Source organism: Molossus molossus, unplaced genomic scaffold (genome assembly GCF_014108415.1).
Source record: "Molossus molossus isolate mMolMol1 unplaced genomic scaffold, mMolMol1.p scaffold_m16_p_1, whole genome shotgun sequence".
In the NCBI taxonomy this organism is placed as follows: domain Eukaryota; kingdom Metazoa; phylum Chordata; class Mammalia; order Chiroptera; family Molossidae; genus Molossus; species Molossus molossus.
Genome location: NW_023425344.1, coordinates 34135350 through 34162108, shown reverse-complemented (window position 1 = coordinate 34162108; position 26759 = coordinate 34135350). Strand labels below are relative to the sequence as shown.

The 26759-nt window shown below is 37.1% G+C and overlaps 1 protein-coding gene across 3 annotated transcripts in view; it reads left to right on the top strand.

The window, feature by feature from the left end:
• Positions 1-6719: 6719 nt before the first annotated feature.
• The window catches only part of GABRA4 (gamma-aminobutyric acid type A receptor subunit alpha4), a 63659-nt gene continuing 43619 nt past the window's right edge, over positions 6720-26759 (top strand). For 2 of the 3 annotated variants that reach the window (XM_036268687.1, XM_036268677.1), the window contains exons 1-6: positions 6720-6748; positions 7238-7356; positions 21934-22001; positions 22964-23184; positions 23361-23443; positions 26226-26369. In XM_036268687.1, the coding sequence (XP_036124580.1) occupies positions 6720-6748; positions 7238-7356; positions 21934-22001; positions 22964-23184; positions 23361-23443; positions 26226-26369 (664 nt within the window). Of the gene's footprint in view, positions 6817-7237; positions 7357-21933; positions 22002-22963; positions 23185-23360; positions 23444-26225; positions 26370-26759 lie in introns of all 3 variants that reach the window. The other variant, XM_036268669.1, reaches the window with a different exon arrangement.

Here is a 26759-nt window from a genome sequence, read left to right as displayed (position 1 = left end):
GTCATAAAACAAACAGTTATAATTTGGAAATCATTCTCTTCAGAAATCACATTTATCAGATATTCAAGCTTTGTCCATTGCAAATTATTCCCAAATAACTTTTATGGTACACATTTTTATTATAGGGGAGGTCCCAAATTCTTCTTTGGTTTTGATTTTTATCTCATACATTTTAAATATTCATCAGTAACAACTAGGATATTCTCTCTATTCCTAAGTATGACATTCAGTTGCTTTAACTCTCTTCTAAAATTATGGTTAATGCCACTCCATGCAGTTGCCACCAGATGGTAATGAAGAGCAGTCTGGCTTCACAATCTTCTCAGGACCAAATGTATCACTGTTGCAGCGTGTTGAGTCTTCACAGAAAAATTTAACTGCAAAGACTGTGTGGGTTTGATGGAAGGCACCTGTGATACCCTGATTATTTACTTTGTGTGAATCTGATCTGTGACTCTGTATTGAGAATTTTAAAATACTGGAAAAGTCATACAAATATCTGCCATTATAATTTTCTTTAAATATTTTTGTTACTTAAATAATTTGAAGAGCTGAACATATGTGCTTAGAATGATTAGTGAAAATATACATCCTATAGGCTAACTTAATTTTCTTCTGTGTATGTAAATATGTGAAGTAGGAATCTCTTAATACCACTAATTAAAAAAAACTATTCAAATGAAACTATTTAGTGAAAATATATACAATAAAATATATAATACATTCTACTTCTTTGCTTCTTGGGCTTATTTAATTGCCAAATCTGTGTGTTCACTATTTTTCCCAAAGCTTATAAATAAAATGGTGATATTTCTTTGAAGGCTTAGCCCCTGCTCCACTTTTTTAAAAGAAAGAGTCAAAAATAGTTTTATTTGAATAATTGCACTGTACATAATTTGCTTTATTTTTTATAGTGTTTTATAATCTCCAAAATTCCTATAATGAGAATATATTACTTACTTGGCTGTTTAAAAATCAAAAAGACAAAATGAAAATACAGTGATTAATTTAGAACCAAAATTATGGCTCATGTATATTAACATTTACCTCTGTCACAAAAAACTGCCCATCCTAAAAGCAACAATGACCATAAGTTGTTGTAAGATAATGTTAAAAGTTCTATTATAATTCCATATCACCTTTTTGAGGAACAATTCATTGGCATTTGAAAGGCAAGAGAAAAAATTTAACTTGTTGAATGGATATAGAGTTTAAAGTTTACTTGTACCCCCAAGATTCAATAAACATTTAGTCTTATATCCCCATACCACCTGTGCTAGATTAAGGTTATTCTGAGAAACTAATCTAAGAGGGAGTGAGGGAGAGAGAGAAAGAGATTAATGTAATTTAAGGAATTGGCTCATAAAACAATCGATGATGACATGTCTAAGATCTGATCTCTAGGGTAGGTCAGCAGGCTGGCAAACCAAGGAAGAGTTCCAGTTCAAGTCTGCAGGTAGTCTACTGGCTAAATTCCCTCTTCCTCTGGGTAGGCCAATCTTTTTTCTATTAGGGCCTTCAACTGATTGGATGAGGCCCACCCAAAAAATCCAAAGAATAATATACTTTATTCCAAGTCTTCAGATTTAAATATTGACTTCATCTAAAAAGTGCCTTCACAGATATCTAGAATAATGTTTGCTGATACAGTCGGGTACTGTGGCCAACCAACACTGACACATATAATTAATCATCACACTACTTTTATAAAATGTTATTCAATTTTTCTATGAAATATTTCAGACATATAAAAATATATGATATAAGTATACATGATAGTCTTCAAAGATGGCCACCCAATGAACCATGTCTCCCAATAATCGTATCTTTGTGCATCCCCTCTGTGAGGATCTAGTTGGGTCCCGCAACTTCATCTCACCAGCGGAATGAAGTAGTGGTGTTTCTCTATGACTGTCAAGGTTTGTTCAGTCAAACCTTCGGATAACTACTTTCCTACCCCCACCTAACCACACAAGGTGAGGATCTCCAGGGAGAACAGCCAGATGAACCTAGTCTCACCATGAATACTGAGAGATCATCATAAATTATTGTTTTAAGCTAACTAATTTTAATGGTTTGTTATATACAATAGATAATCAGAACAATACCAAAAAGTACTATAATGAAAACCCAAGTACTTGCTACCAGCTTTGTCAAGATTTAACATTTTGTTTTATTTGTTTCAGATTTTTAAAAAGAAAGCATTACATAAAAAGTTGTAGTAACCAATGTTCCTTATTCTATTTCTTTCTTTCTATCCACAGATGCCCATTATCTTTACTTTTTTAAACAGTTTTCACATCACTACAGATATACCAATAAACAATGTACATTATTTCTTATATTTTAAATTTTGTATGAATAATATTTTATTGAAGGAATTATTCTACCACTTGCATTTTGTTTACATTATATTCCTGGCATATACCATATGGATATATATACCTGATTTTTAAAATTTTAATTGCTATATAGTACTCCATTTCTAGCACACTATTATGTACCCATTTCCCTGTTAAAGAACATTTAATTTGTTTCTAATTCTCCACTATTGCAAACAATATACTATTTCTTTAGGTACCTCCATATGAATATGTTTGGGAGTTTCTATGGCCTATAAAACAGGCATGAGATGGTTTGATCACAGGGTATAATCATAATTAACTTTAATATTTTGCCAAATGACTTTCCAAATTGGTATTAGTTCCATATTACTCTTGAAACAAGACATAGCACAGACACAGAAAGGAAAATATTGCATGATCTCACTAATGTGTGTAATTGGTGGTTGCCAGGGGCTGGGGGTGTGGGTAGGCGGAGATGTTAATCAAAGGGTACAAATTTTCAATTATAAGGTGAATAAGTTCCAGGGATCTAAAACGTGGCATGGTGACTATGTTGACAATACTGTGTTGTATACTTGAAATTTGCTGAAAGAGTAGATTTTAAATGTTTACACCACACTTTAAATAAAGGCAACTGTATAATGTGATGGATGTGTTAAGGAACCTTATTTTGCTAATCATTTTATAATGCATACACATATCAAATTAAAAAACAAAACACAAAAATAAATTTTACCAAAGTCATTCTCCAGAAACATTTAATAAAGTCGTGACCTTTCCATTTTCTGGTCATGTAACTAACTATGACCAAATTACTTAACATTTCCAAGCTTCAGTTTCTTTATCAATAAAATTCAGGAATTAATGTCTAAGCACAGTTGTGTTTTTCTGAACATTTAAATGATATTAGCTATGAATAAAGGAGAATTGAGGTTATTATTATAATACAGATTATCATCATCATATTACTATTGATATAATATCAAATATGCCATTATGGCTTAATGAATTTATAAACTCATTATATGTATATTACTTTCATTTTATTTTTTATATAGTTGAAGGAAAATCAGCACTGTTATGGGCTGAATTATGTCTCCCAACCAAACTCATATTCTTAAGTCCAAACCCTCAAAATGTGACTATTTGAAAATAGTACTTTAAATGGACAATTGAGTTAAATAAGATCTTTTGAATGGTTTTTAATCCAATATGACTGGTGTTCTCATAAGAAGAGGAAATTTGGACACAGACATGCGTGCATACACAAAAAAAGACCATGCAAGTGTTCAGTGAGATGATGACCATGAATGAACTGTGGAGAGAGGCCTCAGGAAACACAATGCTACTGAACTTGATCTTGGACTTCTAGGCCCCTTTTACTTACAGCAGAACTGTAAGAAAATGGACTTCTGTTGTTTAAATTAAGAGAGAGAGAGAGAGAGAGAGAGAGAGAGAGAGAGAATTATAAAAGACATGATATATTTATTACTAAGTAGGAACTCGGCAGTAAATATACAATACCTTTAACTTGGGGCACTATTGGTAATGCATAAATTGACCTTGCTAATCATTACTATCAGATGCTGGGGGGAAAAATCACTTGATAAAAGTATTTTTTTCCAGAAACGTTGAAAACACACACACACACACACACAGTTAAGGGAATATACTTTCTAATATTTCTGTATAAAGTTTATAGACAATTCACACACACACACACACACACACACACATCAGGGTTCTTTTTAGAATCAGCTGTAAAGTAATCCTGAAATTATTCTAAGAAGTAATTCCAGAATTCAAGGTTTAAAAAATAAAATAATGCTTCACACTTTTTTTTTTTTTTTTAGCCATTTTCAAATGAGTCTACAAAGTATTTATTAAACTCATTACTTGGATTTCAGGACTTTAAAATTATTTTTTCTACTTATTATAAAACATTGGATTTTCCGAAGAAACAAAAGCTGATCTTAGAGAGTTGATATTTCTTGTTACAATTTAAATTAATGATGGATTTTGGAGATTATTAAATATAGATATATTTCTTCAATGTCTAAAGATTTATGGAGAATTCTAAAAATGTATAATCAATAATTTTAAAATAATATAATAGTCGAATTTCCAAATTTTACGTATAGAAATTATTCAGATAAGATACAAATTTTTGTTCTCTTTCAAATAATCACATTAAAATAACTTAATCCAAATTAACTATATGGCAAAGAAAAATAGTTACCTATGTTGGAAGCAATATAAACTGACATTATAAAAATTTTTATTCAAATAGAATCTCTTAAAGTACCCTAGAGTATTATTTTTATGTAGTAACCGTTAATCAATAGACACAGTTTTGAGCCATGTTGAGAATAGATATAAAAATCTATCACCAGACAATGAAAACAGGCTAGCATATAAGTAGAATTTTAGTAGAAGCATTGTTTTTATACCAATAAAGAAAGACGTGACTAGAGCACATCCAATCCACTCTTTTTACTTATTTTAAATACACGGGACAAAGAAATTCATCAACATAAAAGTAACTGATTGCTTCTATATTCTTGAAACCAAAATGTTTCCACTGCTGTATATCCAAAAACTTCCAGATTTTGAAGCAGTAATTCACATCATTAACCTTTTCAAATGGTTAAAATTGGTTTAATATTTACCAGAAATAATTCAGGAAAAGTAAGAACAGGTTGAATTCTTTCAAATTATTCATTTTATCACTATACAACATTTTAGTGTATCAAGCTATTTGGTCATTTGATAAACTGATAACAAATACTCTCAAAGAAGACTCAAGGTCAAAATAATAGTGTATGGAAACTGAGAATATAAAAGGTTATCAAATGAGATAGAGATGATTGTCACACATTAGTCATAAGTGTTTGGTTGAGTGTTCTATTACATGTGTTATCTTTTATATTAAAACATTAGCCCATACTCTGGTTGTCCATGGCCTTTGAGAATCTGATGAAAGTTATGAACAGTCCCACAGAAATATGCACACTTACAGGAATACAAAATTTGGCATTCATTTTCAAGGAATTTCATAGTCATTGTGGGCTCTGAAGTGTCTATCCTAAGATTTTAGGAATAGGGCAAGCTATATTACTTGTATCTCACTAAATCAGATATAAACCTTTATGGTAAATTTATAATATGTGGCTGGCATTGCATGATGATGTTGGGGGTAGTGTACTTGGACCCAACCCAAATTCTATTAAACAGACCAATCAAAGAGTTATGTTAACTTGAAAGAAGAAAGTTAAAGGTATAATTTAACACCTCCATAAGTCTGCACTCTCTGTTCCAATCTCTCTCTCTTCACATTTTCTCTTTTTTCCTCCTCTCTCCTCTCCCTCTCCCCATCCATCCTTCCCCCATCAATAAAGCAGTAGCACTCTGGCATTCAGTCAGCTCTATTATGAACGAAGGTGTCTGTTGATTGTCACAAAAAGTGAAAGTTATTTTGACCAGATGTAGTGAGTTTGTCTCCACCTCTTCCCTCCTTTTCAGGAGAGGAAGGAGCCGCAGAGCCAAGCCCTGGGTTTGCCAGGTGGGGGCGGGTATAGTAAAGGAATTCGGTATCCACAGCAACAGCTTGGGGAATGCGTTGACAAGTGAAGCTCAAGTCCACGTCCTAACAGTCTAGGAGTGCGCTCAGTGAGTTGCAACCCCTTTCACCAGGAGGAATCTTAGTTCTTTCGCCACCCCCCAGCACCTGAAGGGGAGGGTATCAAAGGTTGCTTTTAGTCCAGACTGATCCCTTCTCCTGACCAGGGTCTCCACCCTTTCGCCCAGCAAGCATTTGTCATCCTGACCTTTCTCCGCCTCCAGCCTTGAAAGTGGGTGCAAACAGGTCCTCGAACAACCTTAAGAAGGAGGAGCTTCATTGGTTGGATCCAAATCCCAGCGGGAAGGAGGAGGACCTGGGGGGCGACACGGAGGCTAAGCAGTGATGTGGGCGGGGACGCGCTTGGGGTGGGGGCGCCGCGGCGACGAGGAGGGTGGGAGACCCAGGTGCCGCGCCCCGGAGTTAAAGGTCGGTAAGAGCTTGCTCAGCCTTACGGTGAAAACGCACCACTGTCAACCCGGGAGCTTAGGGTGTGGGCACGAAAGGGTGTTGAGCGGTATACATAGCTCTCCATCCACTTCGGGAGCTGAGCGAGGAAAGGAGGGGGCGAGGAAAGGCAGGTTCCGCCTCCCCCGGGCCCGCGTGCACACACGCGCCCACCGCGGCTCGGCTGGCTGAGCGCGGGCTGGTGTGAGCGCGAGTGTGCGCACGCCGCGGAGAGCCTCTGCCCTCGCCTCGCACCCTGCTCAGGGCATCTGGGGAGCCTGGAAACGTGATCAGGCTTAAAGTATGGCATGTTGCAAAGATGGTTTCTGCCAAGAAGGTACCCGCGATTGCGACGTCCTTCGGAGTCAGTTTCGCCCTTCTGCAAGTCCTGTGCCTGGAGGCTTGGTGAGTTCTCTGGGGTTCTGGGGGGCTATGGGAAGGGGATGTAGCCAGCTGCCGGACACACCCGGCCGGCTGCCCCTCCCCGGGCAAACCGAACCCCCCTGTCTCCGTTGTAAATCTGGGGCCAGAGCCAGGCTTTTCGGTGACTGCGTAGACGCTGAGAGGAGAAGGGCCACCGGGTGCAAAGAAGAGTGGGGTGTTGGGGTTCATGTGCGCAGGGTGCGTCTTCCCTGACCCCTTCTCTCCCTTATCCCCCAGCTCTGCCTCCTTTAGCACGGGGCAAGCGACTCTTTCCGTAGAGAATACACCTTTTTCCACCTGTTCTCTGATTCTTAAAATAATCCCCTCCGCCCCCGTTTTTGTTTTGTTGTTGTTGTTTTTTTGTTTTGTTTTGTTTTTGTTTTTTTTGTTTTTGCATTTGCAGTTTAAACGATTCCCCAGGACAGAACCAAAAGGAGGAGAAACTGTGTCCGGAAAATTTTACCCGCATCCTGGACAGTTTACTCGATGGTTATGACAACAGACTGCGTCCTGGATTTGGGGGTATGAACGAAAGTGTGTCCTGTCTGTCCCTCTCTCGGTCTGCCTGTCTGTCTGTCTGTGGGAATATCATTAGGTATGCCTCGCATGTAAAAATGAAAAATCAATGCATTTCTCTTCCCCTCCATCCCACCCTCCCCTCTCTCACCCCTCCCTCTGTCTCCTTTGATAAGACCTCTGACAGAAAGACCACCCCCAACCACACTTTCCCGTGTACCTGCCCCCTCAGAAGCTTTGCTTCTCCCCCACACGAATTACCTTCTGGTACCTGACTGCTGGGTGGGGAGGTTGGAGGGGAAGAGTGAAAAATGGGAACTCGGGGCTCAGCTGCCCCGCTGCCTTGTGCCCTGAGAATGGTGTTCCCCTGGACCTGGCCATTTCACTCAGAGCAGGTTGCATTTGAAGCAGCTGATCCAGTGTCCCCTGTCCTCCCACGTGGTGTCAGTCCCCCAGCCAAAACCTCAGCCTTGTTCTACCTAGGGCAGGAATCTGGGGCATGAAGCTACCTGCTCTGCTGGAGAACCCAGTCCTTGTCTCTTCTACAGTGGGATGAATTTTTAATTTATTTGGGGAGGGGACATTTGCTTCCCTCCTAAGGCTTTGCAGTCAGACATGTTTCAGTTTTATTTCTTCCTTCAATAAATATTTATAAAAGGTCGAATAGAGGTGCATCCATGATAGTACTATTGATCTTTTTCATATTCATATTCCCTTTGCTTACATAATGAGAATATATGTGGCAGGCATTGTGCTAGGCGCTAGGTCCCAGAAATCTCAGGATAACAATTTTTAACCTCAAACACCCGCTTCGTACAGCTCAGAGAAGACTAATGACTTCATCAGAAGTGTGAGCCCTGGTCTTCTGATCAACAAGTCCATGTTTTTTCCATTACACTGAGTTTGATACTTCTCAGGAAATGAGTTGAAGATACAGGCTTTGTCTTAAAGGAGCTTGTATTCTAGTAATAGTAGTAATAAATAATAATGACAACTAATATTATATGTATTTATTTAAATTTTTATGTACATCAGACAGATCAGGCATTCCTGTACAACCCTCACAACAACCTTGCGAGAAAAGCTCTTACTGTCCCCATTTTACAGACAAAGAAATCGAGGCTTCAGGAGTTAGTCCAAGTGCACAGTTAGTAAGTGGCATGGGCACAAGATGAACCCAGTTCAAGTTACGTATTTAAAAGACAAACCCATTCCGGTTGGCAGGGTATCAGATGCAAAAGTGAATCATTTGTCAGTGCACAATCTTTCATAAGTAACTGGGAAATTATCACGTTAGATCAAAAATAAATCTGTGGAGAATGTTTCAGGCGATGTGATACCATTTAAATCTATATTATATCAATAAAGGAAGATTTATCTGCTCATAAAGGTTTTAAACTTGGCATTTCAAGTAAAGAAAAAAAAATAGCAGGAGTATCAAATCACATGTTGTTTATTCATTAAAGAATTGATGTACCTGAACATAAATTAAGTGAAAATTTGAAATTGAAATACAATGGTTTTATTACTAAATGTTGAGAGCTAAAATGATATCTGCTCACTTGATTATAATACAAGTTATAATTCAAAAGGAAGAAGAAATCCACTGTAGATGGGTCCTTTTTACCAACTACCCTCTCTCGTAATATGAGAGTAAAATGAGAGAAATCAATCTCTATAAGCCATTATTGGATCTTGGCAGGCTGCAGTCCTGCTGAAACATCTCAAATCGTACCTGTTACTGCCGAGTGATCTGCTTTACCCACCTGGAGATACTTTTTATAGCTTTACAGGAAGGGGTTGAATTCACCTTGTTTCAAATGTTAGCAGTACATTAATCAGTAAAAATTTACTACAACACAACTTTTTTTTGGCTCAGCTCATAAATATTTGTGGTAAATGTGATTCATTTTTTAAAAGTGGGTCAGTCTCTGTAAATGTGTAGTATTCCAAGTGTGACAAAGGAATAGTAATTCTCACCTGCAGAAAATGTGTAAGTTCACAGGATATTTTAAATGAAATAGAATTCATTGAAAATAATACCAAAATTCATTCTTAGCATAGACTCTTGGATGCCACAAGTTTAATCCCTTCTTTGACATTTTATACTTTGGGGAAAGTTTGGCATTTTAAAAATAAAATGAAAACAATTCAGGTTTTGACCAGCATGCTATAAATACGGATCTACTTCCTGGTTCCTGTAATCCTACCTTTGCTCTTTGTGGAGCATTTACTTTATGTCTGTTTATACAACTTAGCTGAGTTCCATTTAAAGTAAAGCTAAAAGCAAAGATCTGAATTGAAATTGGGCGGTTTGTGATTGCTCAGTAGGCCAGGCAGGGGTTGAGATAGATTTAGAAACTAAATTATATATTTTTAACACAGCGGCACAGCTTGCAATGGAGGAACTAAAAGGAACTGAAATAGTTCTCTCCTTTTCATCCCTCCAGGATCTCCTCTCCCTTGTTTCCCACATTCTCCAATTGGAGAAAGAAAGGGGGAAAGGTGAGAAGAGAAGGAAGGAGGCATGTTGTGAAAAGCTAGATTGGGACTTCTGATGGGGTGAAGTCCTTTCAGCCTCTGACAAATCAGTCTGCTAGCATCCTGAAGTAGCTTCTGCCTGCTCAGAAGTGGCACACAAGCAAACCCTTCCACAAAGGAGCTGGACAATTATCCCCCTGTGCTCTTATCCACTTTCAACACTGTTATGCATCTTCTGAAAGATGCACAGCTAGGGTCCTGACCAGCAGGAGAGAGTTCAGGAAGCCAGCCCTTACCCATTTTCCACCTATGGAAGGGTTATACAACCTTTTGTCCATCTCAGTCTTTTCATGCACATGATTTGGAATAATAAATGCTTCAGCTAGAGATGATTGCCTTAGATCATTTTTCTCCGCCTCTCTGAAATAGGTGTGGAGCATTAGGGTCAATTCTGCAAGGTTGCTCACTGACCTAGAAGGATTTCACATTTGTGGAGTCCTCTACAGTTTTGAAAACACCTTCACATACAATACCTAATAAGAGTATTACAACAACTCAAGGAAATAAGCGGCACAGGCATCATTTCTGTTAGAAAGGAGGCAGAGAAAAGTTTCAATGGATTGCCCAAGAACCCTTGAACTCGTGATTGACAAGACCGCAACTCACACCTCGGTCTTCAGAAACTCTTCAGAAACTTAGTCAGGCTGCTGATGTATTTGCTTCACCCACTTCTAAGGCTTTCTTACATCCTTCTGCTTATCAAGAGTCAAATTTTCATTAACATTTCTTCTTGTTACTATGTAAGTAGGTCATTAAAATAAGCAAAACTACATTTCCCCCAAGGAGTGAAATGAGAGCTTTTATTTTAAAGCTTTAATAACATTTTAAAATGGAAAAGCCGACATGAAAAGTGTATACACTTAGGTAAATTTGGAATAATTTTTTCCACACAAATGAAAATAGCCTTACAGGGTTTTCAAATAATCTTCATCCCAACTTGAAAATTAAATATATTCTCTGTTGACATCCAATTAATTAGCTTTATTAACTGAATGTCAACAGAGAATATATTTTTAAAATATACACAGATGAAAAGAATGCTTCATATCCTCAATATAAGAGCAAAGTACAACTTCATTCTTCTCTAATTTGTCATATTTTCATTCATTCATTCATTCATTCATGCATTTGTTGATATTTAGAGACTACTATGTGTCAGGAGCAGTGTTACATTGTGAAGATATAATTTTGAATCAGACACAAGCCCTGGTGAAATTAACGGCTAAACAGTGTAGAGGGATAAAAATAAAGAAACAAAAACCAAAATAAAGATAATTCTATGGGAGAATCCAACACCATGTTAAGGATAGAGAATAAATAGGGTGAAAGATCTTTTACAGATGCGGTGGTCAAGGAAATCTTTTAGGCTGAGACCTAAAGGTGCCAGACATGGAAAGGTTAAATAAAAGTTATTCTCGTGCAGAGGGAAAAAAAAGCAAGTGCAAAGATACTAAGGCAGCTAGTAGATTAGTGTGATTTAGATAGTGAAAGGAGTTCAGTGTGCCTTAGCCAGAAAGCAAGAGGAATTATCTCAGAGGACAAGTTTGGGATGGTAATTTAAGGCTGTATCAGGCAAGACCTTTGAGAATCCTGCAAAGGAGCTTATTGTTTTAGTGAACATGGAAGCCACTGGAGTTTTTTAGGTGTAGGGAATAACATCGTACAATTTAGACTAATGTGACCCCTCTGGCTGCAGAATGAAGAAAGGCTTAGATAAAGCAGTGGGCAGTTTTTGAACAGGGAGACAAATGGAGCTCCTGTTTTGGTTCTCCCCGTTAAGTTAATGGTGGCTCGGAATAAGGTAGTGGGCATACTAAAGATGGGTATAAATGGATAAAAGTGAGATACATATTGGAGGTATGATTCAACAAAGAATCGATATGGATTACACATGGGTGGTAAAGGAAAGGGAGAAATCAAAAATAACTCCTGGACATTTATTTTGAGAAACTGAGCAGAAAATGCTGTTATTTAAGTGGGGGAGGACTGGAGGAGGAATGGTAAGGGTGGGGGTAAAACCAAGAGTTTATATTTGTACGTGTTAAATTCTGGATATACATGTAACATTCTAGTGGTTGTGCTGGTTGGATATCAGCGAAGAGTTTTGTCTGGAGATTTGTGAGAAAGTCATCAGCATATCATACTGTGAGAATAGATATCTAGGTGAGAACATAAAAAACAGCAGAGAAGCCCTGGCCGGTTTGGCTCAGCAGTTAGAGCGTCGGCCCACAGTCCAGAGAGACCCGGGTTCAGTTCCCGCTAAGGGTATGTACCTCGGTTGCAGTTTGTCCCCGGTCCTGGTTGATCGTGCGGGTGGCAGCCACTCAATTTGTCCCTTTCATATTGACGTTTCTCTCTCTCTCTCTCTCTCTCTCTCTCTCTCTCTCTCTCTCTTTCTCTCTCTCTCTCTCTCTCTCTCTTCCTCCCACTCTATCTGAACAAAAAATGGAAACATGTCCTAGGGTGAGGATAAAAACAACAAAAAAACAAAAACAGCAGAGGAAAGAGCCCAGGACCAAGCCTCGACGAACATTAACAATTGAGGAGAGGTAGAAAATGTATGTACAATATCAAAGGAGGTTAAAAAAGAGTAGAAGGTGATATAAGCACTAGGAGAGTATGAAGTTGTAGGATTCAAGGGAATGGGATGTATTAAGAAAGAGAGATGATACACCTCAAATTTCTGTATGATACAATGTAAGCTTAAGCCTGGCTACATGGAGATATTTCATTTCATTAACTTTTCATCAAATATTCATTAATCTTATAATATGTGCCAGGCACTGTTCTAGGATGGCACTGGGGATACATCAGTGAGCAAAGAAAATGAAATCTCCTGCTTTCATGAGCTGGCATTCTAGAAACTCAGCAACAGAAATAAAATGAGAATTTGTCAGGTTGACAACGGCTGTAGAGTAATATCGAGCTGGGGAGGAGGTTGCAGTTTTAACCAGGGTACTTGGGAATACCTAAATGAGAAAGTGATATTTGAACAATGATACTAAGTAGATAAGGGCATAAAGCCACATTTGGGTGGAGTTCTTCAGTTAGAAGAAACTCTAGGTGCAAACACTGTAAGCATGGAAGTCGGTGTCGCTGCAGTGAAGTCCAACAGGGCTCAGGAATGAGAAGGGATCGGTGTGATATAAGGATGAAGTTGTGTAAATCTTTGCAGGCTGGTGAGAACTTTGCTTTGACTCTGCGTCTTGTCAGTGCAGTGGTTGGAGGGATTTCAGCAGGGGAAAGGCCCAAGGCTAATTTTATTTATTTTATATTTTTATTTACTGATTTGAGAGACAGAGAGAGAAAGAAACATCGATATCATGTTCCACTCCTTTATGCATTCATTGGTTGATTCTTATATGTTCTTTCATATACCCTGACCAGAGACTGAACCTGCAACCTTGGCATATTGGGACAACGCTTTGATCAAATGAGCTACCTCACCAGAAACCCAATGCTCATTTTCAAAGGCTCACCTTGGTTGCTGTATTAAGGACAGGCAGTCAGGGTCAAGGGTAAATGCAGAGAGGTTTTCTCAATGAACTAGGCAAGAGATGATGGACATTTTGACCAAGTTGGGGGCCAGGAAGTTTGTACGGTTGTAAGAAATGGTTGGCTATCTTTTAAAGCCCTCATCTACTGATAACTAGAATGTGAGATGTTAGAAAAGGGGAGCTATCAAGTCTGACTCCAAGGGTTTTGACCTGAACACCTAGAAAAATGGAGTTGTCAAGACTGGCAGAAGCAAACTAAGGGTGCAGATGAATAATTTGCATGTGGATGTGTTAAGTTTGAGATGCCTATTAGATACTAAGTGGAGATAAATCTTGAATGCTGGAATAATGGGTATGACAATATAAATGGAATTTAAAGCCATAAAACTAAAGGGACTATCAAGAAATTCAGGGGGATAGAAAGGAGGTACACATATTTGAACTCTGAAATCTCCAATGTTAAGGGGTGGGAAAAGAAGAGGTGGAAACTGTCCCCGGAAGACTGAGAAGGAGTGGGCTTTGCAGTAGGAGGAAAACTGCAAAAGGAGTGTATATACTGGATGTTAAGGTAAATATTTTTTTTTTCAAAGAGGAGACAGAATTGGTCAATTTGCATCTATTACTCTGGACAGATTAAGAAAGATAACAGAATTGACCACTAGATTTAGCAATATCTATAAATGTAGTGATTTGGACAAGAGCAGCTTTGGTGGTATGATGGGTATGAAATTCTGGGTAGGTTCAAGAGAGAATGGGAATTTGTTGTCTGGGCATTTGTACAGGGAAACAGAAAATTATGATGGTAAGTGGAAGGAGAAATAGAATCAAAAGAGCTTTTTTTAAAAATGAGAGAAATAAGATTATGTTTAAGGTTTGTGGGAATAATACTAGCAATAGGGAAAAACTAATGATACTGACAAAAAGAATGTTAGTGGATCCTTAGCATGAAAACCAGATGAAAATGGATGATGGAATAAATAAAAAGGAAAGAATTAGAGGCAATGTATATAGTTTTATGAATTTTCTAGTTTACACATGAAAGTGAAGAGAAAGAGGGATTATTGCCTTTTTTATTAAGATTAGAAATACTTTATTATGTTTGTGTACTGCTGGACAAATCTGTTAAAGGATAATTTAATATTAGATTGGAGGGAAGGGATAACTGAAAGAACGATGCCCTTGAGAAGACAAGAGGTTATAGAACCCAGAACACAATTTACTTTCTTATGCTCTCAGTTTAACAAAAGAAGGTATACTGGTGTTATTATATATTTGCATTTTATTTATTTTTTTGGTACATGCCCCTAGCAGGAACCGAAACCGGGACTCTCTGGTCCACGGGCCGACGCTCCAGCTGCTGAGCCAAACTGGCCAGAGCATATTTTCTTTTTCTTTTATCCTCACCCGAGGACATTTTTTCATTTTTTGTTCAGATAGAATGGGAGGGAGAGAGAAAAAGAGAGAGAGAGAGAAACATCGACGTGAAAAGGACACATTGAGTGGTTGCCACTAAGTTGGTTGCCACCGAGTGGTTGCCACCTGCATGACCCAACCGGGGCCGGGGACAAACTGCAACCCAGGTATGTGCCCTTAGCGGGGAATGTAACAGGGTCTCTCTGGACTGCGGGCTGACCCTCTAACCGCTGAGCCAAACCAGCCACGGCTTATTTGCATTTTCTTTAGGGAAAGGATATGCAAACTGCTTTTGGTGTTTCCCCAAAATAGACACCATCAAATCTAGATCTAGGCTATTAGCAACTTGGTGGATGTTTAGATAACACTTCCCTGGTTGTTAGTTTTCTTTTAGATGAAAATACATAATTTATCATTCTCTGGGCATTTTAATGTATTTTAAAAAGACTGTAGTGCACAAAATTGAATTTTGATGGATAATCATTGGTTCATGACACATTCTTGTTATTGGTCTACACATAACCTTTTTATTCACTCATTCATCTGTTCCTTCACTCACCAATGCATAATACACATGCCAGTAAAATCATCAAACATCACAACCTTGGAATCAACTTTTATTCTGATATGTGGTTTCCCTCATCCTATCTTCCTATCTTCCCCACTCAAAGTAACCATCATCCTGAGTCCTTTTAAAATGTATTTATAGCTTTTCTTAGAATATTGTTTTAACTCAACTATAGTTTTTAATAAATGCATTTAAATTTTAAAAACTTAATTGTTTTGAACATGATATAGAATCCTTTCATGCTTTTTTTCACTTAACGGTGTATCACTAGGATTCTTTCTTCTTGTTGCATAGTGCCACAGATCATTCATTTTGACAGCTGTGTGATATTCCCATTGTGCGCTGGAACCACTTTAGCCATCTGTTCGGTTGGCCGTAGGCATTTTGCTGGTTTCCAAGAGTATATTGCTGTGACTGTTCTGACCCAAATTTCCTGCTTTAAATGTAAAAAAGTTTTGTTTGTTTATTTTTAAGTATATATCCAGGAATGGATTTTTCTGGATCTTACTGTAAGTGGGAGTTCAACTTGATGAGATAATGCCAAACTGTTTTCTGTGATAGTTTTACAAATTCAAATTCCCATTTACAGTGAATATGAGATTCAGTATCCACAAATCCTTCATCTCTCTCTCTCTCTATTAATATATATAGTATATATTATATATAAATATATATAATATATAAATATATATTATATATATAATAAAATCTCCATAGAATCCTTGAAATGGTATTTTATTTTGAAATTATTTAAATTTTTCTGATTTCTAATGTAGTTGAACAGCTTTTCAAATCTTTTCTGCTTACAAGAGTTTTTCTTCTGTGAATTGCATTTCATCTTTGCCCATATTTTACTGTTTTTTAAAAATGTTTTTTCATATTTATTTAATTTCTTTATTTAAAACTTTGATCTGAACTGTTAGAAGGATCACAGGATATAGGAAACACTAATCTTTAATATCATCTAAGTAAAACTCTATTGTTTTCTGCTTTTCTCTGTGATATCAATGGATATTTGTTTTGTTATTGCTGCTGTTTTGTTTTTTAATATGCAGGGAGGCTAGTATTTCTATATTTTCTGAATGACAAACAAAATTAGAGATTTTAATAAAACTATTTCACTCAAGATTCCTTGTTGCTGTACTTCGTAAATATTTTAAGTTTCTTGTTTTTTGGAGATGCATCAATAGTGTTTAGTAAGAGAAAGCTTGATGCATGGATTTAGGCAGCTGAGAAACCAGAAGTGTCTCCTCAAGTGCATACCTGGGAAGGCAACAGGAGAACAAACATTGACTGGTTTCAACAGCAGCTAAAAAACTTAAGTCTTTCTCCTGGTGTGACAACAAATCGGACACTGTTATTGGAAAAGAACTTAAATAGTGATATCCTTTGACCCGGTCTATATAGCTGAAGTAGTTAACAGTGAAAAATTATCTGATAACATTGTCAATTGCCTTCCTACTTACCAAGAAAGTCAGATTCACTAATAACATGAGAGCATTTCCCTGAATTTGATCTTGGTAGTTTGGGCTCTTTCAAAGCCTGTGGAAGGTCACTTTGTTTGCCTTCCAAACTGACCATTATATTTTGGGATTAAAAATCATTTCCCTATTACCAAAGATGTAGAATTTTTAAAATAAAACATATCTTGAATGTTATTCAAGTGCATATAAAATTATGAGAAGTCCTCCCAAGCTCAAAATTATCTGTTTCTATGTAATTATGCTCTTAGCAAGGTTGATTTGAGCATCCAAACAGTAGTGTTAGAGGGAGCGTCTCTAAGAATTATTATTGATTGCCTAGCAACCATTACTCTTTGAGAACTGATTTATTGGAAACCTATTATATTTAAGGCCTGAGATTAGTTCTGGGAGTACATACAAACATAAATAAGACACAGTTTCTGCTTTTATTGTGAAATATTTTTAGCTTAACTGATGTAACAAATGAATCTCAGTAATATTTTCGTTTGCGGAAGTTTCGCATGACTACTGGGATGATATTAGGAACACAATCGAACACATAGTTGTTCACCACCTAGTATGTGCCAAGCACTATGACATTTGGGGACTTCAAAGAGGATTAAGATTTTTTCTTGCTGTTAACAGGAGAAAGAGAGACTCACGCAGGCTGTGATAATAAGAAGAACAAAGGCTTAGAAAGAGCTGCAGAAACACAGTTCAGAATCTACTCATAAACAAAACAGGAAATGTAGGCATGGCATGGTATATTCTAGATATAAAATTATATACATAATTATATCTATAATTAATTATTGATTTACTATGTAATGATATAACTAGTATAGTAAAGCTAGAATATACCTTGGAGAACAATGCCAAGGGGATTATAATTCTGACTCTGGCACAGAATATTTGATCTGTTAACTCAGTTTCCATATCTATACAATTCTCATGATAATATCACCTTTGGGGGTTGTTGAGAGGATTAAATGAAATATAGCATATGGAAAGAGTGAATGCCCTGCCCAATACATAGTAGGGCTTCAATTGATAGATTTATTATATCTCTGTTTATTGTTCTTTGGAGAAAACCCATTCAATGTGAGCCGTTTCATACATAATATGCCCCTTGATGTGTCCACTCTTCATCTACTCCACTCCATTCCTAGTCTAAGCCACCATCATTTCTCAACTGGACTAATCTGATGGCCTCTTATTAGAGTCTTTCTCACACTCTTGACTTCCTGAAATTTGCTGTCCATACACCTGCCATAGTGATTTTGTAAAAGATGCAAATCAGGTCATATAATTTCCTTCAAATCCTCAATGATTAAGGGAAACAAACAAGCTTCTCATCACAACCTATATGCAGAGGCAAAGCTATGCTACATATGAGAGGGAGAAAATTTGGGGAAAAAACATAGGAAAAATGATGAACCCCTGTATTCATTTGCTCAGGCTGCCATAACAGAGGACCACAGACTGGGTAGCTTAAACAGCAACAAGTTTATTTATTTATTTTTCACAATTCTGGCAGCTAGATGTCTGAGATCAAGGTGTCAGTAGGGTTGGTTTCTTTTGAGTCCTCTGTGTTTTGCTTATAGATGGCTAACTTTTCTCTGTGTCTTTACCGGGTCTTTCTTCTGTGTATTCCTGTGTTCTAATCTCTTTTTTTAAAAGAAAAATTTTTTTCTTTATTGATTTTAGAGAGAGAGGAAGGGAGAGGAAGAGAGAGAGATAGAAACATCAATGAGAAAGAACATCAATTGGCTACCTCCTGCATGCCCCCTGACTGGGGATTAGGCCCACAACCTGGGCATGTGCCCTGACCAGGAATGGAATCGGTGACCTCTTGGTGCATGGGTCGATGCTCAACCACTGAGCCACACCGGCTGAGCTAATCTCTTCTTATAAGGACACAAGTTACATTAGCTGAAGGTCCACACCAGTGACTTCATTTTAATTTAATTCCCTTTTTAAATATTCTAATTCCTAATATGGTCACATTCTGAGGTACTGGGGTTTAGGACTTCAATATAAATTTGGGAGGACCATAATTCAGCCCATAACAACCTCTTTGTGTGTCTCCCATCAGTCACTGCAGTTTCTACAAGTTTTTTTCCATGTAGTTTAAACAATTGTCACTATGACAAATATTGTAAATATATTGCTTAAAAGATGCCACTTTCAGAATATGGGCTCAGGGAGAGCTCTCTGTCCACTCACCCTGGTTTTTGTTCAGTCTGTGTGGCTTTCATTTCTTATCATTCTTTCACTTGTTTTGCTCCAGCTCCATTGGCCTTTACCCAGTCCCTAAACACACTAAGGTATTTTCTGCTTCTGAGCTTTTCCTGAAGTTCTCAGAAAATGCAATCATTTCAGCTCTTTCAGTGGTTGCTGTTCATTCTCTAGGTCTCTGTTTAAAAATCATTGCTTGGAAGAGTGGCTAAGAAATCAAGAGTGGCCCTCCCAGTCTCTCAGTAATTACTAGCCTCCTTTGTTCCTCTTTTGAATGACAGCATTCTTCCATTTATTTATTTTTTTATTATATGCTGACTCCTCCAATAACATTTTAACTCCATGAGGCAGGGAACCCATGAGTTTCATTTACCACTGTTAGCACCAGGGCCTACCATGGAGGAACCTGACACACAGCAAATATTCACTCAACAAACGTTTGTTGAATGAGTGTCTGAATGAAATCTCTTTACCAATCACATGTTTTGGGGATCTCACTCAATTTCAAAGATTTTGAAGGCCAGATAAGGCAAATACTGAATAATGTCACAAATACCAAGGTTGAAATTCTGAACACAAAACCTTTTCAAGAATCATTGAAAAAGTGGTATATTATGTACTATTTGAAAATACCCATTGTTATCACAGAATCATTATACTACAAGAAGAATTAGCATAAATTCACACACCTTGACTAAATTTATAAGAAAAAATATTATTGGCTTAATTCCTCCCTCTCCTACACTCCCCCCACACCCATAGAACACCTATGGTATTCATTTTTTACAGGACCCAGTTTGGTAAATACTGTTCTAAAAAAACAGACGCACACTGCCTGTGAATAAACTAGAGTAAAATGAACTTCATCACCTAGGAACTTGTTAGATTTGCAAATAATCGGGCCCCACCTTAGTCCTATTGAGTCAGCAAGTCTGGGGTGGGACCAGCAATCTGCTTTCACAGGGTTTTCAGCAGATTCTGATGCAGTAAAAGTTTGAGAACCACTGCTTTAAATTGATCTTCAAAGTAACTTTTGATTTTTCAAGAATCTTGTCAAATAGTCCAGTTGTCCCGGCATACTCGACTTTAAGTATGTTCTAAGTAACTTCTCTCTTCTGTCCTGACTTGCATTGTGCTTTAATCTTTAGCAATTGCCTGTAAGAAACTAGCAGAGTGATTACTCCCACCCTTGAACCACTCTGAGTGAAAACTCCATCTTCTAAGGTTCAACACACATTACGTGCTTCCTAGATCAATTCCTGGAACAGTTTGGCTTAAATGAGTTATTACTATGATATTTTGTTGTTTCAAATTGCTCATTCAAGTAAAAATTCAATTAACTTCTCACACTTTCTCTGTTTTCCAAAGGTGTTATTTTTTAAATATGAAAACTTACGACAGATCAACCTTATCTATGCTGTTTCTCTGTATATTTCCAAAGGATATATTTTTGGTACGATACTTATGCAAGAAAGAATTGTGTCATTCTCCTCCAAACATTTTTTTCCTTTGTATGGCTCAGTCTTAGTCTTAAAGAGGAAGAAGTATTCTGATTTATTTTTATGAAGATAACTTTTGACCTAGCGCATTCAGCTATACCCACTTCTCTTTATCTTGTTTTGGAATAAATCCATTCACCCAACCAGTATCCAAGGGGAATAGTTTATCTTGATAGCAGATGTTATTGTTTTTTCTAGTATGGAGTACCTAGCTCATGGTCATAACAGTATTATAAACCATCATTTAAGGAAGTCATATTCAAGAGGATAACAATTTTTTATCTTTATTAGTAATAAAAAGTTATATGTAGTAATAACTACTATCATGATTGAATATATTATGTTCTAGAGACTGAGGTAAGTGATTTACATATATTATTTCAGTTAATACTCATTAAACCCTTTATCTATGAGGATATATGACTTGGCCAAGATCAAACAATTAAAAAGTGTTAGAGCCAAATTAGAATTCCAGGATTCCTGATTGTAACCATCATGCTAAATCCAGATTGTGGCCATTGTCTGTTGTCGAAAATCTGTGTTAACCCATTGACATGATGCCAAACACACCCATGTATTTGTTCTCATTTAGGCCCAGGAAAGAATCTCAGTTTGACCATTATTAGGCGCAAACAGAAGCTACTACTTAATAAATACTTAAAGTCTCTCTGTTCAGTCTTATATGAACAGTCTCATTTGATCCCTATCAACAATCTTGCTTTATATGTATGGTTGCTGCTATTGAAGGGTTAAGTAACTTGCCCAAGATCACACAGCTTTTAGGTGGTAGAGCATGAATAGGTCTGATTTATAGGTGAGCTTGTCTTTGATCCTAATCACCAGTGGCTGGTCTGCCTATTGTTAAAGGTGACATGAATCATTTTTGTGCCTAAGTTATTTACCAGTATTCTCAACTCTCCAAAGAAGCATTTTGTGCCGCCATTATGTTTTTTTCTCTTTCTTACCTTGTGGCTAAGTTCGCTCTTTTAAAAAGCTCACTTCTTTGCTAAAAGGCCAATCAGAGGATGGACTATAAAAAAATCACAGAGGCTAAAGCTTTTGTTCTCTGCACTGCCTGTCATAACAGTGCCTGGGGAATAATGTATCTTTACAGAAACAAGTTCCTGGTAAGTGATTGGGTATTTTTGTTTTGTTTTGTTTGCCTATAAGTAAACACTGCTTTCTGGTTTTGTTCTTTTGTCTACATTATTTTCTTTGTAGAGATGAACTGTATCACTGAAGTTTTAAGATGCATGTAAAAATAAGAGATATCGTATCTGTATTTACTCTTTGATTATCAAAACTCACCTTTCCTGTAAAATTGGTAATTATTTTTTCACACTTACTTACTTCCTACCCATTAGGTCCTGTTACAGAGGTAAAAACTGACATATATGTCACCAGCTTTGGACCTGTTTCTGATGTTGAAATGGTAGGTAGTTGGAAAATTTAATGTGCTGTTTGAGGTTGGAAGAAAACAAACAGAAAAGAGGGCAATTAATATGTATTTTGCTGTCAATTACACAAAGTGAGAGCTAGAAGAGCCTAATTAGACTCAGATGTTGATAAAAAGTAAGACACTGAATTTGTATTTTAGCTCTAACATTGGAGTATTTTGGGGCTTGAAGTCATTCTCAACAAAGAAAAGAACTTTCCTGGTAATGGTCTCTATGAAACAACCTCATATGTAGTACCCTTTTCCTTAGAAAATTATTGAAGAGGAGAAAATTAGAGATTGTAATTAGCTTTGGTATGAAACTTTCTATTGTAGTCCTAACTGTATTTAGTGTTACATGTTGCTCAATTGCTCATCCCCCAGCTCCACCCACCCCTTCTCCCCCTTGCTTTCTCACATGTTTAAAGAACTTAGAACATCAAGCACTGGTCAGGATGAATTCATCCATTCAGATGTGCTAATATTATATATGTTTTGTTTCAAGGTCAAATAACCCACTTTATTTTTTTCCTTAACTCTGGGCTCCTAGACTAATTCCCATATTTTAATTTGTCTTAAAGAGATGCTTACAATTTTATGATTCATTATGCAGTGATATTTGTTACACATTAACTAATTTTGCTACCTGATCTAAAGTAAAGTATAACTGTAATTACCTGGTGCTGGCACTTTTATTATAGTTATTATTTTGAATGATTAACATGCATAGTAATTTATCTAATAAATGTAGAAGATTAAGATATCAAGATGGATATAATGTGCTTTAATTGCTGAGAATCTTTTTCAATTGATTTAAGGAAATTTCTGTTCTTATTAATTTAGTTTTTATTTGGGTAGTCTTTTTTATGAGTGGGAAAGAGGCTAGAATTTAATTTGTTTTGTGCATATTTTTGTGCAATCATCTATAATTTGAATATGTCATGAACTAATTTTCCTAGGAATATACAATGGATGTGTTCTTCAGACAGACTTGGATTGACAAAAGACTAAAATATGATGGTCCCATTGAAATTCTGAGATTGAACAATATGATGGTAACAAAAGTATGGACCCCTGATACTTTCTTCAGGAATGGAAAGAAATCTGTCTCACATAACATGACAGCCCCAAATAAGCTTTTTAGAATTATGAGAAATGGCACTATTTTATACACAATGAGGTAGTCATTTTTTTTCTTCTTTTCTTTTTATCTTTCTTCTCCCTCCCTCTTTCCCTTCCTGCCTGCCTGCCTGCCTGCCTCCCTCCCTTTCTTCCTTCTTTCCTTCCTTCATTTTAGTAATCTGTAAAGTTATACTTAGAGAGAAGGTTAATTCTGATTGTATTTTCCCATCATAGACTCACCATAAGTGCGGAGTGTCCCATGAGACTGGTGGATTTCCCCATGGATGGTCATGCGTGCCCTTTGAAATTTGGGAGTTGTAAGTTACAATAAAAATGTTGTTAGAATTAATGATCATCTCACGTAGGCTGATAATTATATATTTTCATGATGTTCCATAATCCAACATTTAAATTTTTTTATCCATGACAACTGTCCAAAATTTGGCTTTTAGGAGAATGTTTGTTATCTAATATACTTAAATAAAGTTGTAAAAACAATTTTTCCCACCATAAAACAAAAACTTATTTCTGCAGATAGCCTAGGTAGACCAACTGATTCCTAAATAATCGGTTAATGGTCAGTGATAAGGTTTAGGGTCTCTGAACTCCTGTCTGGTGATGTTACATAACAAGTATACATGATTTTGTTTGTTTTATTTTGCTCTGTTACAAGCAAAGTCCTTTATGGCAGACTTGAAAAGAAAAAAGGACAAAGAAGGTTCTGGGCTTCTTGACATGACGAAAGTTAGAATAATATAAGCAGTGTTGTTAGTTTCAAAGTGGTTGAAGCCTGAAAAAGCATAATAGGAGATGTGACTTGTAGACAGAGCCAGATAACACAGTGTTGTTGGAAGGTGTAACCCAGGGATGTGATATGCTTTGACTGGCATTTCACAATTTCACACCAGTTTTTCTATGGAGAATGGAGTGTGGAAGGACCTAGAGTAAAAACAGAGAAGAGTTGGAGGCTATTGGTTTAGTACAAAGATGCTGGTGGCTTAGGCTCGGATGGTGCTGGAGGAGAAGCTGTGAGATAGAGGGATTTGGGATATGTTGTGGAGGTGAAGGCAAGAGGATGAACTGCATTTGTAGGAGAGAATATGGAACTCCTTTCTTATAATCTCCCCTCTCTGAGATGGCAGCAACATTTGATTGCCTCTTCTAATGTCTGCCTCAAACATTTGATTTAATCAGAATCTACCAAAAATAGATGCTAGTTTTTACTATTGCTTCAGATTCTTAGTTGCACTGATTGTGAAACTTGCTTGCTGTTATCATTGCTTATTGCTTAACTTAATGAGAATCAGCAGTCGCCATTCTTTTTATAACTTCTGGTAAGCACAAGATTCAACGGGCTAACTTGAAGCTAAAGAGAGTCACTTGCTCCCTGATCTGTGACTCAATGAGAGAAGATAAAAACAGAAAAAGACATGGACAAAAAAGGTGATGTCATTGGGGCCAAAGTTAAAATTCATTTGTGCTATCATAATTTAGTTTTTACCCAAATAGTTCTTATCTAGGGTTTTATCTCCTCCCACCCCCCAATTTTCATAGAAAGCATTCTTCAGAGTGACTTGAACATAGTTGGTGCTCAGTAAAGGATGCAGAAAAATAAAGAAATTACTCCTTGGAAGCTGATATTTGGGGATTGGGAATTAAAAAGAGAAGTACAGCTTTTGATCACCTTTACCATTTTGCCCCCTTCCCCACACCCAACCTCAAATATTAAATCATTAAGAAAAAGATTTTTCTAGCAAGGTAGGCTAGCTCTGAGAAGGCAACCTGATTTAAAATGTCATGGGCAGGAACATAGTATTTGGGGAACGGAAATGTATTCTTGAGCATGAATATACTTCAGGAGACCAATGTTGACACAACTGTATCCTGCTAAATGACAGCACAAGCCTTGTGGTTTATTTTGCAAAGTCATTGGTAAAGGTAGCCTCCATCGGCATCAACTCCTATTGTAGAACTGAATAATTCTACAGGACCTACTGTGTTGTAGCCATTTTAGGAAGGTTTGTGGAGGGTAGGACACACTTTATCTTGGTTCTTTTGAACTTACTGGTGAGCCGAGCTATCTATTCTGAGTAGACTGGTAAGTAAGCAGCTGGTCTCCATTTGCATTGAACACTGCATAATAGAAAATGGGCTTAAATTGCTGCTGGGAGGAATTTGTTGAAGGTGGAAGGGAAAATGTCCTGATTGTAAGAGTTGAAAGGTAGTGGAACTGGTTGTGTAATTATATTCCCTGGAGAGCTTTACAAACAGCATAGCCAGTTGTCACTGCAGCGTGATTCCCAGACAGCATGTGGGTTGTCCAAATGCAGAGTCTGTAATACGTGACTCCTGCAGAGCGCTCCCAACAGTAGGGTTTGGTTGTGTTCTTGCTGTATGATTATAAGCAGCATTTCATACAAATCTAATTGGCAGAGCTGCCTCAGGATGGAAGAGTTAATATTGGTCAAGCACTGGAAGTGAGCTGGAATGGAAAGTAGTCATTTGACTGCCTTTTGAAGGCTCTATTATTTCTGCTTTTCAACTGCTTATTAGTATGGAAACTTATCCCAGAGCATTGATGCAGATATGGCATGTTAGTTGCTTCGGTTAGTCTCTCCTCCTTCAGTTGTTTGGTATAAAAGAAATATGCAAGGCTGTTTATTTAATCTCTACAGTGTCCTAAATCTCAAACATATTTAAATTAATTATAATGATTATGTTTTAATTTATTCCACCTTTTTTGAACAAGTGTCATATTCTTTTTTTTTTTTTTTATCCTCATCTGAGGATATTTTTCCATTTTTTGTTCAGACAGAGTAGGAGGGAGAGAGAGGAAGAGAGAGAGAAACATCGACGTAAAAGGGACACATCGAGTGGCTGCCTCTCGCATGACCAACCAGGGCCGGGGACAAACTGCAACCGAGGTACGTGCCCTTAGTGGGAACCGAACCTGGGCCTCTCTGGACCACAGGCCGACGCTCTAACCACTGAACAACCGGCCAGGGCTACAAGTGTAATATTCTTAAAGAGTGTTGCCCAGCCATCAGTGTCGACAAAAATGGAGCCCTGGCTCTAACCACATCCTGTGCTCTTACTCAGATGCTTACCCGAAGAGTGAGATGATTTATACCTGGACAAAAGGTCCCGAGAAATCGGTAGAAGTTCCAAAGGAGTCTTCCAGCTTGGTTCAATATGACTTGATTGGGCAAACTGTATCAAGTGAAACCATCAAATCCATTACGGGTGAGATGTTTAACGGTTAAAGTCAACATGCTGCTTAGCATTAGCAGTGGGGTTTTGTCCTAGCTTTTCATGGAAATATCAAGTATTTTCAGGGTCTAACAGGAAGATTCCAGAAATAGAGTATATGCATAAATCACAATTCAGAATTTTTAAATTTGTATTTATCATCTTAGTTTAAAATATATTCTGAGTTACTAAGATGTGAGTTGGTTTTCTTATTCAGAAACAACAGTCAGTAATCAATGATATTAAAATTATTTTCAACAGAATTCTGAGACAGGAAGTCTGACCACTGATTTTGGATACTGGATTTTCTTCTTCTTCTTCTTGTTTTTTTTTTTTAACGTTTCCCCCAAATCTTTTATATCTTACCCAATTTTATGCTACTTC